General features: G+C 43.4%; 1 protein-coding gene across 1 annotated transcript in view; it reads left to right on the top strand.

The window, feature by feature from the left end:
* Window positions 1–19031, top strand: part of corin (corin, serine peptidase) — a 398949-nt gene extending 379918 nt beyond the window's left edge. Inside the window, exons 19-22 of the mRNA XM_070870145.1 lie at window positions 2919–3093; window positions 7040–7311; window positions 9473–9600; window positions 18182–19031. Coding sequence (XP_070726246.1) covers window positions 2919–3093; window positions 7040–7311; window positions 9473–9600; window positions 18182–18358 — 752 coding nt within the window. The 3' untranslated portion in view covers window positions 18359–19031. The remainder of the gene's footprint in view (window positions 1–2918; window positions 3094–7039; window positions 7312–9472; window positions 9601–18181) is intronic.
* The last annotated feature ends 203 nt before the right edge of the window (window positions 19032–19234 follow it).

Consider the following 19234-nt stretch of genomic DNA (forward strand, 5'->3'; position numbering starts at 1 on the left):
GGGAGGATATGTTAGAGGGATCATCAAATGAAGCCACGTGAGTCGAACTGAAAAATAAAAAAGGGGCGATCACACTGCTAGGCGTGTATTATAGACCCCCAAACAGTGAGAGTGAGATAGAAGAGCAAATATGTGGGCAAATTTCTGTGAAGTTCAAAAACCATAGGGCAGGAATAGTAGGGGATTTCAACTATCCGAATATTGATTGGGACAAATATAGTGTGAAAGGTATAGAGCAGAATTCCCAAAATGCATTCAAGAGAATTTTTTTAGTCAGTATGTTAACATGAGAGGAAGTGGTTCTGGATTTAGTTTTGGGGAATGAAGCTGGGCAGGTGGAACGGGTATCAGTGGGAGAGCACTTGAGTGCCAGTGACCATAATTCAGTCAGATTCAAGATAGTTATGGATTAGGACAAGGATAGACCAGGAATAAAAGTCCCAAATTGGGGAAAAGCTAACTTTGCTAAGTTGAGAAGTGATTTGGCTACAGTGGCCTAGAAACAACTTGAAGGTAAATCAGTGTCGGAACAGTGGGAAACATTCAAGGAGGAGATCCGGAGGGCTCAGGCCAAACATGTGCCCTTAAAGAAAAAGGGTGGGAATAACAATTCTAGAGCCCCCTGGATGTCTGGGGACTCACAAGGGAGGATAAAGAAAAAAAAGGGAAGCTTATGTCATATACCAACGGCTAAATATTACAGAATCTCTGGAGGAATATAGGAAGTTCAGAGGTGAAATTAAAAAGGATATTAGGAATGCTAAGAGAGAGCATGAAAAATTCTTGGCAAGTAAAATCAAGGAAACATAAGAACATAAGAGTTAGGAACAGGAGTAGGCCATCTAGCCCCTCGAGCCTGCTCCGCCATTCAACAAGATCAGCTCCACTTACCCGCCCGCTCTCTTGGTATATGAACCCAAAGATGTTCTATAAATATATTAAGAGCAAGAAGATAACTAAAGAAAGGGTAGGGGCTATTAGAGACCATAAGGGTAATCTCTGTGTGGAGATCTTTGACCCGAAATAAGCTTTCGATCACACATCCGCAGCATAACTGTTTCCACTTCCGTCTCCGCTCTTGCCTCAACTCATCCGCTACTGAAACTCTTATCCATGGCTTTGTTACCTCTGGACTTGACTACTCCTACTCACTCCTGGCTGACCTCTCACATTCTATCCTATGTAAACTAGAGGTGATCCAAAACTTGGCTGCCCATGTTCTAACTCGCACCAAGTCCCGCTCACCCATTACCCCAGTGGTCGTTGACCTACATTGGCTTCCAGTTAAGCAACGCCTCAATTACAAAATTTTCAACCTTATTTTCAAATCCCTCCATGGCATCATCCCTCCCTATCTCTATAATCTCCTCCAGCCCCCAGCCCCTCCCTCTGCAATGTCTGCACTCCTCTAATTCTGCCTTCTTGAGCATCCTTGATTATAATCGCTCAACCATTGCTGGCTGTGCCTTTTGTTGCCTAGGCCCCAAGCTCTGGAACGCCCTCCATAAACCTCTCCTCCTCTCTACCGCTCTTTCCTCCTTCAAGATGCTCCTTAAAACATATCTCTTTGAGCAAGCTTTTGGTCACCTGCCCTTATGCAGCTCAATATCAATTAAAAAAAATATTATCTCATAATACTTCTGTGAAGCGCCTTGGGATGTTTCACTATGTTAAAGGTGCTATATAAATACAAGTTGTTGTTGTTGTATATATTTATTTTGCAAATCTTCAATCTAATTTAAAAAATTATAAAAATATAACATATCAATCTAAAGTCCTGTCTGCCATTTTTTCTTTCCACCTCAGCACAGCAGGCTCATTCCTCATTTTTCTAAAATGTTCTCTATTACATATGATGCCCTTGTTTTTGTGCATACTTTTTTCCTTTCCTATTTGGACCTTGCACCTTATCATATGGTCATTACTCCTGAGATGCTCATCCATATCTATATCATCTACTAGATCGAGAAACCCCTTGAAGGCAAACGTCCATGGAGGGTTTAATCCATGTATTATTGGATGTACTATTTACAGATTAGTTTAAAAAAAGTTAAAATAGTACAAACCAAGAATATATAAATGCTGAGATTTGAAAGCACACATTCCAGCTATAAAGTAAAAAGGGGTAGATTTTCATTTGCACATAGGAGTAAATACAAAGGAGTAGAGTTTTTTTTAAATAGAACCTGCCCAATTGTCATTCCATTGAACTCGGGCGATGATCCACTCCAACAGATTACTACCCAGGTGGTGAAGATGAAACTCTACTGCTTTGTTCTTAATAAAAGAGATCGTGTGCTAAGGGGCCTGAAATAGAACACTTGCATGGAAGCGAGCATGTCAGACTGGCCTAGATATGGATTCAAAGCATGCGGGCAGGTAGCGTTGGTTGCCTTCAATTGTGTGTTCAGCTCATGTTGACTTTTCCAGCTTCAGTATTATGGATTATCCTTGCTGGTCTGAAGTTATGAACTCTGTGTAAATAAATTTCAGTGTATCCAGAATATTAATGTTATTTAAATTGCTGCTGGTGCAAATGCGACTTGAAAGGATTACGCAAGAAAGGCTATTCTCCCTATTTAAAAAATATATATATATATATATATATATATATGCACACATGTTGGAAAGAGTACATACTGAATGTACTCACCTTATACTTTCCTACTCCTTATACTTAGAACATTTTCAGACCTTCCTGGGCTGGTAAAGGAATGGTATAAAGGTCTAAGCTATCCTACCCATGACAAGGGGGATAGTGAATGGTCATACCTTGGGGAGGGGAAAGAGTGAGATAGAAAGAAAATGGCTGAACTGAAACATTCAAAGAATTCAAAACAAGCAAGAACCCTTGCTTAAGGTGAGTTGTAGATGATGAAAACATGAATCCACCTATAAAAGAATTTTATATTTCCTAGACTGTGGTCAGCGCCCAGCAATCCGCCTCAATAAAAGAATTCTAGGAGGCAGAACTAGTCGACCAGGCCGCTGGCCCTGGCAGTGTTCATTGCAGAGTGAGCCTGGTGGACATATTTGCGGCTGTGTGCTGATTGGACGAAAATGGGTTTTGACAGTGGCACATTGCTTTGGAGGGTAAGTCTGATAGCGAACCTGAAAACTGAAAAGTGAAAATTCAGCCAATTACTGAGATAATTATTAATGTAAAGAGTCTAACCCTGTTCAAAATGTAGTGTACCTAATACACTGTAAATCATTCCTAATTTTTTTTATTATCCCTCTCCTTGTTCACAAGATTATACTCTCACTATCTATAGCTCTTTGTCTAATATTCTAGCCACATTAATAAAGCAGCTTTAAAATGGCCAGAAATCAGATTCCTACTTACTATGCCACAAAGTGATAGGATGCGGATCAGTTTACGATTTTCCCAAGTGATGATTTTAATTGTGCTACCCCAAAGAAGTGAGAGGACCCAAAGAAGTGAGAGGAAGCTGAGGCAGTTCTCCAAGGGAAGAGTAAGAAAACCTGAGGGACCATTAATACACACTGCTCTTGCCCACCTCTTAGCCATTCATTATACAAAAATGTCGGCAATGGGTCTCCAGCCCACTGCCTCAGCTACAGAAGCAGAATGGTGTAGCGAAACTATTGTTTGAGAAATAGGGGAGAAGTAGAAACTAAGTGGCCAGAAAATCTTGTTCGTAGAGAACAACTATTAAATAAAGCTCAGAGCAAAACTGAACTAGCACTCCACTAAACTCATTACAGATATTACAGACTAGAGGAGCAATATAGCAACTTTAAATATTTGCTTATTAAACACATCCTCCTTTCATGCACCTAGTTATGCACAAATATTTTGTATCAAAGCACTGTGCCATAGATAGTAAGGCATGATTGGCATCAAAAGTCCCGACATCACGAGTGCCTGATTTCAGGCAGGCATTCTGTAAATGAATGTGGGATGTTTCCACAAAGAAGTGAGAGAACAAAGTCCTCAGTACTTACAGGCTGGGGATTTCCACTGTGTGCTCATCAGCCCATGATTTCCCTGTCCATTACAATGAATAGGGAACCATTGCGGGCTGTGAGCAAACAACCAGGGAATCCCAGGTCTGGTGTGTTATTTGATGTTTTTTCGATACACAATATTCATACAGATGGCCAATGCATGGAGCTTGACTGTATCTAGCAAGAGAGCCTGAGGAAGGAAACAAAAGTATATCGAGAAAAAAAAAAAATCAGGATTTTCTCCAATACACAGAGGTTTGAAGGGGCTCCATGGGGTCGAGGTGAATGCCAGGGAAATTCCACCCGCCCCATTAAAAGGAAGCTAGGTGCTAAATTTGCTATCTGCCTAAGAGTGTCACAGTGGTCTATGCACCTGCTGACATACCATAAACTCTGCTGGGGTCAGCATGTGAGGAGAAATTCCAGGGTAACTGCCAGCTCACAGCCCATGCATATTCAGAGCCCATTTTTCCTTCTCCCCATCTTTGTGTCTTTGATATAATTGGCTCATATGTATTTATCCTATTATGTTAATTCCATATGTACTCATCTGTTTCTGTGCCCAGTTTGTGCTTTCTCGGTCTCTTGATCTCTCTTTTGCCACAGTCATATATTTTTGTTTGAGGAAATGTACGAGTGGGAGCAGATGTTGGGAGATCATGGTGATGTTTTATTTCTACTTGGGGCCATTTTTTTCTGCACTCAGTTATGTTTGTATTTCTGTTTTTTTGTATCTGTTCTGATGGAAAAAGAAGACTTGGGAGCAGCTGTGGGTGGGAGGAGGCCCAGGAAATGGTGGAGGGCAGGATGGTGTCAGCGAGAAGGGCAAATCTGGGGTGAGGGTCAAAGCTGCCACAGTAGGAGGCTCAGATGGATTTGCAAATTCACAGCAGAAGAGGCTGAAAGAAGAGGAGACAATGTGAAGAACATAAGAAATAGGAGCAAGTAACTCATTGGCCCCTCGAGCCTGCTCTGCCATTCAATAAGATCATGGCTGATCTGATCATGAACTTAGCTCCACTTCCCTTCCCGCTCTCCATAACCCTTCACTCCCTTATCGTTCAAAAATCTGTCTATCTCCACCTTAAATATATTCAATGACCTAGCTTCCACAGCTCTCTGGGGCAGAGAATTCCACAGATTTACAACCATCTGCGAGAAGAAATTTCTCCTCATCTCAGTTCTAAATGGGCGACCTCTTATTCTTAAACTATGCCCCCTAGTTCTAGATTCCCACCACGAATGCAACCATCCTCTCTGCATCTACCCTATCAAGCCCCCTCAGTATCTTATATGTTGCAATAAGATCACCTCTCATTCTTCAAAACTCCAATGATTATAGGCCCAACCTGCTCAACCTTTCTTCATGTCAACCCCTTCATCTCAGGAATCAACCTAATGAACCTTCTCTGAACTGCCTCCAATGCAAGTGTATCCCTCCTTAAATATGGAGACCAAAACTGTACACAGTACTCTAGGTGTGGTCTCACCAATACAGTTGTAGCATGACTTCCCTGATTTTATACTCCATCCCCCTTTCAATAAAGGCCAACATTCCAATTGCCTTCCTGATTACTTGTTGTACCTGCATACTAACTTTTTGTGTTTCATGCACAAGGACCCCTAGATCCCTCTGTACTGCAACATTTTGTAAACTCTCTCCATTTACATAATAATTTGCTTTTTAATTGTTCCTGCCAAAGTGGATAACCTCACACTTTCCCACATTATACTCCATCTGCCAAATGTTTGCCCACTCACTTAGCCTGTCTATATCCCTTTGCAGATTAGTTGTGTCCTCCTCACAATTTGCTTTCCCACCCATCTTTGCATCATCAGCAAACTTAGCTACATCACACTCAGTCTCTTCATCCAAATCATTAATATAGATTGTAAATAGTTGAGGCCCCAGCACCGATCCCTGTGGCACCCCACCAGTTACCATTTGCCAACCAGAAAATTAGCCATTTATCTCTGTTTTCTGTTAGTTAGTCAGTCCTCTATCCATGCTAATATATTACCCCCAACCCCATGAGCTCTTATGTGGAATCTTATCGAATGCCTTCTGGAAATCCAAATAAACCACATCCACTGGTTCCCCCTTATCCACCCTGCTTGTTACATCCTCAAAGAAATTTGTCAAACATAATTTCCCTTTCATAAAACCATGCTGTCTCTGCTTGACTGTATTATGCTGTTCCAAATATCCTGTTACTGCTTCATTAATGATGGACTCCAGCATTTTCCCATGACATATGTTAGGCTACCTCGTCTATAGTTCCCTTCTTTCTGTCTCCCTCATTTTTTTAAATAGGGGCATTACATTTGCGCCAAGATGGCAAAGTAGAAGGCCCAGAAGACATGTGATACAAAACAATAGTGAGAAAAGGACCCGGCAAGAGAGAAGTTTTTGCCTCACCAAAGCAGCACAGTTGTGGGGGACAGAAGGAAAGGTCAGGATGGTAAGCTATAAGAGCAAGAGACAGGCCTGGGAGACAGCGGAGGGTGGTCAAGGGGAAGGTAGGAAAAGTTTGAGCAGCAGAAGACCCCAGGACATGGCAGAGGTCAAGATAGCAAGACATTGTGGAGAAAGCCGAAGATCGGGAAAGGACTGTAATTGGATACCAAGAAGCAGGAAGTGTCTGCTGGGCACTCAGGAAATGGATGCAGCTACAACGGCAGCATGTCCAGCAAAGGGCTGAAGCAGTGAAAAAAATAAGAGCCTGAGGCAGAATAGGTGGGCAATAGGACTAGGGAGGCAGATCCTCACCAACTATTGGCTGAAGGCCTGAATCTGCAGTGTGACAGGTAAATGTCTACATTGAAAAATCCATTATAAATCTTTGCATTAGTAGTTTCAATTAAAAATAAGTACGATGAAGGAAATCTTGACAAGATGAAGTTGGATAGGAAGTATGCACATACACAAGACTAATAATATAATAGATGTGTCCTTACAGTAGAAACAGAAATTAGTCAACTGTAGCAAAAAAAACACATTACCCGGAGAGTTAGTCAGCAAGGAGCTGTACCACTTTTTCTTTGGACTTGTTTTTTCTCTCTGTAGCCGTGAAAATGCAGCTGTCTGGAGTGTTGTGTTTGGTATCAACAATTTGGACCATCCATCTGAATCTACACAGACCCGGAATGTGAATCGGATTATCTTGCACCCACGCTATAACAGGGCATTTGTTGATTATGACATCAGTGTGGTGGAGTTATGTGAAGAAATAATCGAGACCAGCTATGTTCGACCTGTCTGCCTCCCCAGAAAAGACCAAGTGGCAGAACCAGATACCTACTGCTTCATCACAGGGTGGGGGCACACGGGCAACAGAGGTAAGAAAGGTCAATGAAAACCAATCCTTTGAACACAGTGTTAACTTAGGTCAGCTGGTAATACTCTTGCCTCCGAGTCAGCAGGATATTGGACGAACCCGTGACCGAAGCAAATAATCCAGGCTAATATGCAGTACTGAGGAGTTACATTATTGGAGGTGCCATGCTTCAGACAAAGTATTAAACCAAGGTCCATCTCGCTATTCTAGTGGTTCCGGTTTGAGGTGTCCCAGCTCCTCAACTAATAAACACTACCAAAAACAGATTAACTGGACATAGCTGTTTGAGAGATCTTGGCTACAAAACAACAGTCACTGTATTCCCAAGCAATTAATTGTGTGTGTTTCTGAGATACATGATCACACTGGGGTAGAGTTTCCGCTTTGGGCGCAATCGGGAGACTGAACGCAAATTGCACTTGAAATTGTGCTGTTTTCCTGAAGTGAAGCTTTGGTTCTAGTATCTGCTGAAACTCATTTGCATAATCACAAACATAAACGGTGGGATTTTCCTTACCTCGGCGGGTCCGGGTCGGGCAATGTCGGTAGTGGGTCGTGACCCTGCTGCTGGCTCCATCCCGCTTTGGAAAATGAATTTACGTTGATGCGGCTTGTCAAGCCTGCCCAACGTGTTTCCCAGCTCAATTAGAGGAAGTGGATCTGGTGACATCATTCATGAAGAGTCATCAGCCGGTTTCCTTAAAGAGACCATGGCCAACTTTCTTTTTACATTTGTGCTGTCAGTGTTCTACAGCATTGAAGTGCTGCAAACACTGACAATGACTGCACAGAGGTGCAGGGCTGCACCCAGGTTCTCCATATGCTTATGGAGAGAATCAAAGCATGCAGGAAGGTTCTCTTCCCTTCCAATGGGTGGAAGAGGCCTCCCTAGGAGAATAAAACAGCATGGTTGCACATTACACAAGAGGGCACAAGCAGGGATGTGGCCAAGAGGACCTGGAAACTTTACATGAACCTTGGATAAAACACCCAAGTGGCTACCCTTGTGTGTTGTTAGTTGGTATGATTGCATTAGGATGAGTGTGATGGGGTGTGATGATGTAGATAGAGAAGGATGGGTGCGGGTGCAAGGTAAGTCGGTGTGAGTAAGAACCTTTCAACGATCTCATTATCACGGAATGCTAGTACAAAGCCACACTCAAACTCATCCTGCTGTGCCTCTCATCACATCCCATCACTCAGCCTTCCCTACTCTACTCCCGCAAATTCTTACTCACACCGACTTACCTTGCACCCGCACCCATCCTTCTCTATCTACATCATCACACCCCATCACACTCATCCTAATGCAATCTTACCAACTAACAACACACAAGGGTAGCCACTTGGGTGTTTTATCCAAGGTTCATGTAAAGTTTCTGTTAATGTGCTGTCACACATTGAAACCTTTTATTTTTACCACGTTCTGTTCTTAGACAGATTTTTGTGCACCTTTGGAGGTGGCTTAGTGAGTTGAAGTGAATGGTGAGACATAACGGTACTCCTGCAATGGTGGTGAGTGTGAAAGGAATGGTTTGGGTATTGTAGGGATGCTTTATGGTGTTGGTGTGGGGTGGTGCCAACTCTGGAAATACTCAGCAGGTCAGGCAGCATCTGTAGAGAGAGAAACAGAATTAACGTTTCAGGTTGATAACTCTTTGTGAGAACTGACTCATATTCTGACTTAAGACCCCTGCGTTTGTAACCCTTGTTCGACAAGGACATGGCCACCAATGGAAAGTGTGTGTGAAACAATAAGGTAACATTTCCACAGGGATTCTCCTGATTTCCCACCATAACGTTGATGGAAATCGCATAGAAATGGTGTAAATGGCCATTTATTCAGTTTCTCTTGGGTTTCCGCCGATCTACTACCAAAGTTACGGCGAGAGAGCAGGAGAATACCGATGGAAATTCTGCCCCAATATGTCAGAAAAGTGAATGCTTTTGGTCTACACTATTCACTTTAAAGTAAGAAATGAATACTCCAAATATGGGTATTGTGCAAATTAAATACTCACTTTAAATGCTTATGGCCAGAGTTCACACACTGAATAAAATGCACATCATGAAATGGATACTCACAATCCATTAGAAATTTGAATTATGGTAATACCATACAAGGTATCAATATTAATGTTCTCTTTTAACTTTTATTTCAGTACCGTTCAAACTCCAGGAAGGAGAGGTCCGTATTCTTGATCATTGTCAGTCATACTTTGATACTAAAACAATTACTTCTCGAATGTTATGTGCAGGCTACGAACCTGGAACAGTGGACTCTTGCATGGTAAGGGAGTATTGAAGATAAATTCTGGATTAATCCCTTTGTTCAGATGCTCATGAAGATTTAGATTAAACACAACAGAAAATAATTCCAACTTGCACCCAGTAATTACAATTACTTGCAGGTCAGGCATACTGTAAACACTTAATGACTGATGTTTGTGAGGCCCTGCCAGTGACGTGTGGCCTCATTGGCGACAGACGGAGGCAACTGAGTCACCAAATTTCAGGTCTTTACATGAGCATCTATCGCAACTCACACTTTGTCAATAAAAATCAGTGTGGGGATTCCAGGGACTTGGCCTTCTCCTTCTTAAAAAGGAGCTGAGAGTTTCTATCACTGGGAAAAAATTGGGGGATTAGTGGCATCTTGCTTTGCACATTAATTCATTTTGCTGAATAGTCTCCCACTTTTGCATTTTATTTTGCTGTTAAAACTTTGCTTCATGATTGCTTCTGCTATTTGAATTACACCAAACAAAGAATTGAGGATGGGTATTCTGAACATGCTGCGTAATGGAGATCAAGAACAGGAGCTTGTGAGGGGCCAACAAATGCAACAACCGTGGCATTTGTCTGCACCCATCGTTGTTTCAGGACTTGCGTTTATAGATGTCTCCACATGTGGGCATTAGGGCTGCTCATAAATGCCATGGCCTTCAGGGCAAGCAAGGGTGCACACTCAATGAACGTCTAAGTGATTATATGACCACAGAAATATCATTTTGCACATCAGTGGGTATTACCCTGGAAGCAGCATATTGCCTTCAGTATAAAGCAGTCCATAGACTGTTACAGCACAAGAGGAGGCCAAATCAGCCTTTCATGCATCTGTCTCCCTTGGCTAGAGCAATCCAAAACTAACCCCATGCCTTGCTCTCTCCCATAGCTTTGTATCTCCTTGTGCTTCAAAATGTTTATCTCCTCTTGGCTTCAAAGATATAATGGTGTCTGGTTCAACAGTTCCCTTTGGCAAAGCATTGAATACCTGGACAATTTCCAATAACCTCTCTCGCCACTCTATCAGTGAGAATTTTAAATTGATGCTCCCTTATCACTGACTCAAGAAGCAGATGTAAGAACTTTTCTCTCGTAACACGATTAAATCTTTTCATAATTTTGAAAATCTTTATTAAATCTTCTCTTGGCCTTCTCTGCTCCAGTGGAAAGAGACCCAAAATCAGTTTCTCCACATAACGAAAATATTCACACCCTGGCACCATTCTGGTGACTCTATGCTGTACACACTCTTGGCTTTATAATGGGATGCCTAAAACTGCACACGGTACCCTAACTGTGATCTAACGACTGTTTTGTATAAATTCATCATTCTTTCGTCTTGCACTCATTGTCTATTTATAAAACCACAATGTTATGGTTTATAGCTTTTTCTCCAGCACTTTCAACGACTTGAGAATTTTCAGTCTTGTTCTCCCTATTCTTACACACCCTTCAGTGTCTTCCCAATTCAGTATATACATCCATTCTTTGCTTTCCCTAGTAAAATGTATTTCCGCACATTTATATCTGCATTGAATTACATCTGCGAACTAACTGCCCATTCCATTAACCTGTTTCTGCCTTCCTGAAGTCTTTTACCATCCTCGCTAGTTTACCAAACTCCCCACTATGTGCCATCAGCAAATTTTGATAACGTACGCCCACGTCCGAGTCCAAACAAGAACAAAAATGGACCTGGCCCTGACCCCTGGGGTACATCACTTGTAACTCTTCTCCAATCTGAGCAACAGATATTAGATCTAACCATTTGGTTCCTGTCTCTCAACCAACTTTCTATTCATGCTGTTGCATTTTGTCTTGTATCGTATGCCAGAATCTTTGTAACAATTTTCCTGTGTGACATCTTAATGCAAGCCTTCTGAAGATACATATATACCGTATCTACTGCATCCCTTTTGTAGTGGATGGAGAAAGAGTCAGACTGAACACTGTGAGCTCAAAGTAAAGTGTGACCTTAGTTATATAACAACACTCTCCCCCACCCCAGCCCCCACCACAAAGTCAATAGTGTAACTATTTACAATGTGAGTCGGTCTGGGGCCCTGCTTGCCTTGGTTGATCGTCTCGGTGTGAAAGCTGGTGTTGAATCATTTGTTTGGGCCCTCGCTGGGCTGCTGTGCAGCTGGCCTTGCTGGGCTGCCTGGTATGTTGGGCCCTGCTGGGCTGCTGTGGATGATGGGTTCTGCTCCGTGGCCAACTGTGGTGCCAGTTGCCACTGGTGTGTATGTTGGGGGATCAAAAAAGGTAGAGTTCAAGGTGGGTTGCTCAGGATAGTCCGGGAATCTGAGTTTGATTTGCTCCAAGTGTTTCCGGTGAATGAGTCCATTTGAAAGCTTGACCCGCAACATCCTGCTCCCCTCTTTGGCCACGACAGTGCCGGGAAGCCACTTGGGATCTTGTCCATAATTTAATACAAATACAGGATCATTGACTTCAATCTGGCGTGACACATTTACGCTATCATGGTATGCACTTTGTTGAAGCCGCCTGCTCTCTACCTGTTCATGCAGATCAGGGTGAACTAACGAGAACCTTGTCTTAAGTGCTCTTTTCATGAGCAGTTCAGCAGGTGGGATCCCAGTGAGTGAGTGTGGTCTCGTGCGGTAGCTAAGCAGGACTCGGGATAGGCGAGTCTGCAGTGAGCCTTCAGTTACCCTCTTCAAGCCTTGCTTGATGGTTTGCACTATTCTCTCTGCCTGACCATTGGACGCTGGTTTAAACGGGGCAGATGTGACATGTTTGATCCTGTTACGGATCATGAATTCTTTGAACTCAGCACTGGTAAAACATGGCCCGTTGTCGCTCACCAGGACATCGGGTAGGCCGTGTGTGGCAAACATGGCCCGCAGGCTTTCAATAGTGGCAGCGGATGTGCTAACTGAAATTATCTCACATTCAATCCACTTAGAGTATGTGTCTACAACCACAAGGAACGTTTTACCCAAGAACGGGTCAGCATAGTCGACGTGTACCCTAGACCATGGTTTGGAGGGCCAAGACCATAAACTTAGCGGCGCCTCCCTGGGTGCATTGCTTAACTGTGAGCATGTATTACATCTGTGAATGCAGGACTCTAAGTCCACATCGATGCCGGGCCACCACACGTGGGATCTGGCTATCGCTTTCATCATTACGATGCCTGGGTGGGTACTGTGGAGGTCATTGAAGGTGTCTCTGCCCTTCTTGGGGACCACTACTCGATTGCCCCACAGAAGGCAGTCTGCCTGTATAGACATTTCATCTTTGCGCCGCTGGAACAGCTTTATCTCTTCCTGCATTTCCACTGGGACACTGGATCAGCTCCCGTGAAGCACACAGCTTTTGACTAGAGATAGTAAGAGGTCCTGGCTCGTCCAGGTTTTGATCTGCTGGGCAGTGACGGGTGATTGCTCATCCTCAAATGTTTTCATAACCATGGCTAGATCTGCAGGCTGCGCCATTTCCACCCCCGTGGTGGGCAATGGCAGCCTTCTGAGAGCATCGGCACAGTTTTCTGTGCCTGGCCTGTGGCGGATGGCGTAGTTGTATGCGGACATCGTGAGCGCCCATCTCTGGATGCGGGCCGATGCGTGGTATTTATCCCTTTACTCTCGGAGAACAGGGATATAAGTGGCTTATGGTCAGTTTCCAATTCAAATTTTAATCCAAACAGGTATTGATGCATTTTCTTTACCCCATAGACACACGCTAACGCTTCTTTCTCAATCATGCTGTAGGCTCTCTCAGCCTTAGACAGATTCCTGGATGCAGTTTCCCGAAATCATTAGCTTGTTGCAGTACACACCCGATTCCATATGGCGACACATCACATGCTAGTACCAAACGCTTACATGGATCATACAACAAAAGCAATTGGTTTGAGCATAACAATTTTCTCGCTTTTACAAAGGCATTTTCTTGGCTTTTGCCCCAAACCTATTCGTCCCCTTTTTGTAGTAAGACATGCAGTGGTTCTAACAGCGTGCTGAGACCCCGTAAGAAGTTACAAAAGTAGCCCAGAAACGACCGCAGCTCCGTCACGTTCTGTGGCTTCGGTGTGTTCTCGATTGCCTCCGTCTTCATGTTGGTGGGCCCGATGTTGTGTGCCGCAATCCTCCTTCCCAGGAACTCCACCTCAGGCACCAGGAAAACGCACTTCGAGCGTTTTAACCTGAGCCCCACGGGGTTGAATCGACTAAAAATTTCCTCCAGGTTCTGCAGATGCTCGACTGTGTTCCGACCTGTGACCAAGATGTCGTCCTGCAAGACCACGGTGTGTGGGACCGACTTCAGTAAGCTTTCCATGTTTCTCTGGAATATCGCTGCTGACGATCAGATTCCAAACAGGCATCTGTTATAAACAAAAAGACCTTCATGCGTGTTGATGCAGGTGAGGGGCTTCGATGATTCCTCCAGTTCCTGCGTCATGTCGGCTGAAATTAGATCCAGCTTCGTGAATGTCTTTCCTCCCGCCAGCGTTGCAAAGAGGTCGTTGGCCTTTGGTAGTGGGTATTGGTCCTGCAGGGAGAAACGATTGAGAGTTACTTTGTAATTGCCACAGATTCTGAAGGTGCCACCTCCCTTGAGGACTGGGACGATAGGACTGGCCCATTCATTGAACTTGATCATGGAAATGATGCCCTCTCTTTGCAGCCGGTCCAGCTCGATCTCTACCCTTTCTCTCATCATGTACGGTACTGCTCTCGCCTTGTGATCGATGGGTCGCGCCCCCAGAATTAGGTGGATCTGCACTTTCGCTCCTTGAAATTTCCCAATGCCTGGTTCGAACAGCGAAGGAAATTTGTTTAAGACCTGGGCACACGAAGTGTCGTCAGCGGGTGATAACGCTCGGACGTTGGCCCAGTTCCAGCGTATCTTACCCAGCCAGCTCCTGCCAAGCAGCGTGGGACCATCGCCCGGTACCGCCCAGAGTGGTAGCTTGTGTGTCGCTCCATCGTAGGAGACCTTTACGGTAGCACTGCCGATTACAGGAATCAGTTTTTTTGTGTAAGTTCTTAACTCCAGTTCGCACGAAACTAAGACTGGCCTTGAGGCCTTGTTGCACCACAACCTTTCGAAAATCTTTTTTGCCCATGATGGACTGGCTCTCGCCCGTGTCCAGCTCCATTGACATTGGGAGTCCATTTAGTTCAACATTCACCATTATCAGGGGACAATTCGTGGTGAATGTGTGCACCTCATGTACCTCTGCCTCCTTGATCTGAGGCTCTGGTTCATCATGATCCGCCGTGGATCAGTCCTCCTCTGCAACATGGTGGTTTGCAGGTTTAACAGGCTTTGCAGCTCACCTGCACACTCGTTGGAGGTGTCCCATTGTTCCACAGCCCTTGCAAATGTACTCTTTGAATCGGCATGAATGGAAACGATGATCACCCCCGCAGCACCAACACGGTGTTAATGGTCTTGCATTCATCACCCTTGATGGTGGACTCTGAGACATCTGCGGACATGCAGCTGTAGGTATGTGTAACCTGCCCTGTATGTTACAATTTGAAAACATCATCACTTTGTTCACAGTACTTGTAGCAGCACTTGTGTGCTGAGAGATTTGCTTCATATTGTCACTGGTGGCAATGAACACCTGCGCTATCGCTATGGCCTTACTCAAGGTTGGAGTCTCTACAGTCAAAAGTTTGCGAAGTATGGTTATGTGGCCAATGCCAAGTACGAAAAAGTCTCTGAGCATGTGCTCCAAATGTCCTTCAAATTCGCAATGTCCTGCAAGGCGTCTTAGCTCGGTGACATAACTCGCCATTTCCTGGCCTTCAGACCTTTTGTAGGTGTTGAACCGGTACCTCGCCATCAGAACGCTTTCCTTCGGGTTCAAATTCTCTCAGACCAGTGTGCGCAAATCGTCGCATGATTTCTCCATGGGTTTCGCTGGAGTGAGCAGATTTTTCATGAGGCCATACATTGGTGCCCCACAGACGGTGAGGAGGATCGCCCTTCGTTTGGCAGCGCACTCTTCCCCATCTAGTTCGTTGGCCACGAAGTATTGGTCAAGTCGCTCCACAATAGTTTCCCAATCATCTCCCTCCAAAAATTTCTCCAGGATGCCCACTGTTCTCTGCATCTTTGGGTTTGCTATCTGTATCTCGTCGCCAGTTGTAGTGTATGGAGAAAGAATCAGACTGAACACTGTGAGCTTAAAGTAAAGTGTGACCTTAGTCTTTTATTGCAGGTCTCCAGAGTACCTCTCCAACCTGTGAAGCCTCCTTAAATACCTGTGCTCCCAAGGGATTATGGGATCCCTTGGGACTCCAGGGGATGAGTCCTCTGGTGGCTGTACAGAGTAAATACAAGTTCACATGTATAACACCTTTTATCTATCCAATTGGTCACTTCTTCAAAGAACCCTATTCCATTTGTCAAATCCATGCTGGATGCCCTAGATTATCCTATGCATCTCTAAATGCTCATTAATTTGATCTCAAATTTTGGATTCAAAGAATTTGCCCAAAACTGATGTTAGACGAGATGGTTATAGTTACCAGTTTATTCTTCTCTCTTGAACAAAATTGTTACATTGGCTACGCTCCAATTCTGTGGCATAATTTGTATACCTAAGGAAGAGTGAAAATGGTGCTCATACCTTGTTATCTCCCCTCTGACTTCTGTCAATAGCCTAGGGTGCATGTAATCAGGGCCTGGTGACATCTACTTTCAATTCTGTTCACTTTTTCAGAAGCAAATCCTTTTGTTACAGTTACCTCCATATCCTCTTCAAGTACATCTGCATTCTTCTACCATCATTTGTAAAAACTGAAACAAAGGGGCTGAATTTGCGGTCCCTACGGGTGCTTACAAGGTGCGCACACGCTCTTAGGGGCCTCGCAAGTTCCGGGTTTAGGCATGCAATGAAACCCGGAACTTGCAAAGAAATGGGCTTCCGTGGGCGAAGAGTTGGCTATTTGCCCAACTTCTGCCCGGCAAATGCCCTTTAAATTCTTATGCCTGGTAAAAGCAGGTGTAATGCTTGCTTTTACCAGCATAAGAGTTCTAAAAAATAGAAACATAACAGTTTATCACTCATTTATACATTAACAACCCTGTCCAATAAGGTAATTTTATTTTTAGCCCGCTAAAACATAAATTTTGTTTAAAATATTTAATTAAATGGAATTTTAATTAATTTTAAATATGTAATGTTTTTAAAATTTATTTCATGTGTTTGTACATTTTTTAGGTGATCACCATTCATTCTTTATGGGAGTTCCATACAAATAGAATCCCCAAAAGTATGAATGGGGATTCCCTTCTTTTATTGGTTGGGCAAGTCCTCGGGATCCCAGGGCGCTTGCGAACTGCATGCGCCCCTGGGATACATGGACCTCTACTCATGGGTACCCGGAGAAGCCCAGGAGCGCGAATCTACGAACCTCCTGGACCACCAGGTAAATTCGTAGATTTTTTACACTTCGGAGACATCCGCCCACGGGAAGTTTCCGACCGCAAATTTTCCCTCAAAATATTTAATATCTTGCGCTAGTCTTTTTTCATATTTCTTTTAGACATTCTTCACTTTCACAAGCCCCGCTTTATATTTCTTGCCCAAAGCACTAGCTCCTCTCCCAGTGAGAATGTTGGTCCCAGCCTTGTTCAGGCAGAGCCTATCCATCCTGTACAGGCCGCTCCTGCCCCAGAATTGGCCCTAATGTTCCAGGAATTTGAACCATTCCCTCTTTCACCATCTCTCAAGCCATGCATTTAACTCCCTTATTTTACTGTTCTTGTGCATGACACCACAGTAATCCAGAGGAAACAACCCTCAAGGTTCTCCTGTTTAATCTATCTAATTGCTTTGCAGGACCCCAATTCTATTTCTTCCTACATCATTGGTTCCAACATAAACCTGGACTTCCCTTTCCTCTCCAAAACCTTTTGCATCCACTCCATTAAAACTTTTACTCTTGTACCTGGAAGGCAACACATCATTTGGAACTCCTGATTGTTACTAATGAAGCATCTACCTATTAGTCAATGGACTACTTTATTCCTTCAATACTTCTGCGTTTTACCAAGCTGTGTGTGCAAGCTTTTCATGTACCCAAAGCCTTTTGAAATGAGAAGGGATCCCCATTGTAAAATTTAGTGTTGAGTGCCCACCTGAGCTTTTGGCATAGGTGAGCCTGCCCTGTGGGCTAGTTCAACGCCATTTTTGCCATTCTCACAGAATCAGAGGTTTCGTTGAGTTCTGATGAAAAGAACACACCTGAAACAGGAAAACCAGTCTGTTCTCTTTACAGACGCCAGGTGATATTTGTGCCATTTTGTTTTTATTACCTAGCCACTATGCTAAAAGTTAATTTAATCTGACAAATTAAAGTTAAAAACCTCACATTAACTGACTATATTGCAGATTAATTGGTAAGCAACTAATAAGGTTTAATTTTTGATTTTCATCCTATTATCTTTTGGGACTTCTTGTAGCACTGACTAGCTGTTGGTCTTGGGACTTTAGACTGAATGAAGTTTGAACTAGATAAAGTGAAAGTGAATTTGTTGGTCTGTCAAAATTATTGATTTCCATTGCCTGACCACCATTATGTGTCTTTGTTGGTTAGGGTGACAGTGGAGGACCTCTGGTTTGCGAACAGCCTGGCAAGAGATGGACATTATTTGGTCTAACCTCTTGGGGATCAGTTTGCTTTACAAAACTCCTTGGACCTGGTGTTTACAGCAATGTAACATATTTTGTTGAATGGATTGAGAGGCAGATCTACATCCACACTTTTTTATAAATGAGTCATTCAAAGGCCAGCAGAACAGCATCCAAGATGAAACCTCAAATGGCGAGACAGAAATGTAGCAGCTGGCAAGGACTGCAAAACTATCAACATGATCATTCCCCTCCCTCCCCTCCCAAACCCCTAACCACTGAAAGTATTCAGTAATAACGTAATTCATAAGGAATAACTATACCAAACTGCTCTCAAGATGGATGGTTTCTCTGATACCTGGGCTGTTATGGGAATCAATGACTCTTAAAAAGATGGAGTGGATTGAGTGGCAATGTTCATCCCATTATATAATACAATCATCTGCTGCTCCCTCTTGAGATCTGCAGTACATCCATTCCAAAGCCATACAGCACTGTAAGACCTGACTAGATTCTTCTGGAAAGTGATGTCAGCATTTATTGTTCAGGCAGTCTGTGGAGAGGAACTCTTGTTACCTCTAACTTGACCTGTTTGAGAAAGCTTCTTTTGTACTCTTCATCAGACTGCCTCACACTGAGGGTGCTGATGAGGCAAGAAATTCATGTTTTTCGGAACTGTTTATAGGATGGGTTAATTTTGCTTCAGTGCATAACTGTGAACCAAATGTATTGGTGTTCCAGATTAATTTCTACATGACTGTCAGTCTAGGTATTTTTCTTAGAATAATTAATTCTTGGTCACTGTATAGAATGTTTTCAGTATGTTGACATCTAAATACAGTTAGTAGCTTGTGTAATGATTCTTTAATTGGATTGCTCGTGGAAAATTTGATTTCCAGCTGTGAAGATCTCCTTCCCTAAAAAGTTTACTTGACAAATTATTGTGGTATGGGAAAGAGAACAAAAAGTTTTGTTGGTGAGTGATTGTAGACTAATATAACAGATTTAAAATAAATTA

This window comes from Pristiophorus japonicus, chromosome 2, assembly GCF_044704955.1.
Source record: "Pristiophorus japonicus isolate sPriJap1 chromosome 2, sPriJap1.hap1, whole genome shotgun sequence".
Classification (NCBI taxonomy): Eukaryota; Metazoa; Chordata; class Chondrichthyes; family Pristiophoridae; genus Pristiophorus; species Pristiophorus japonicus.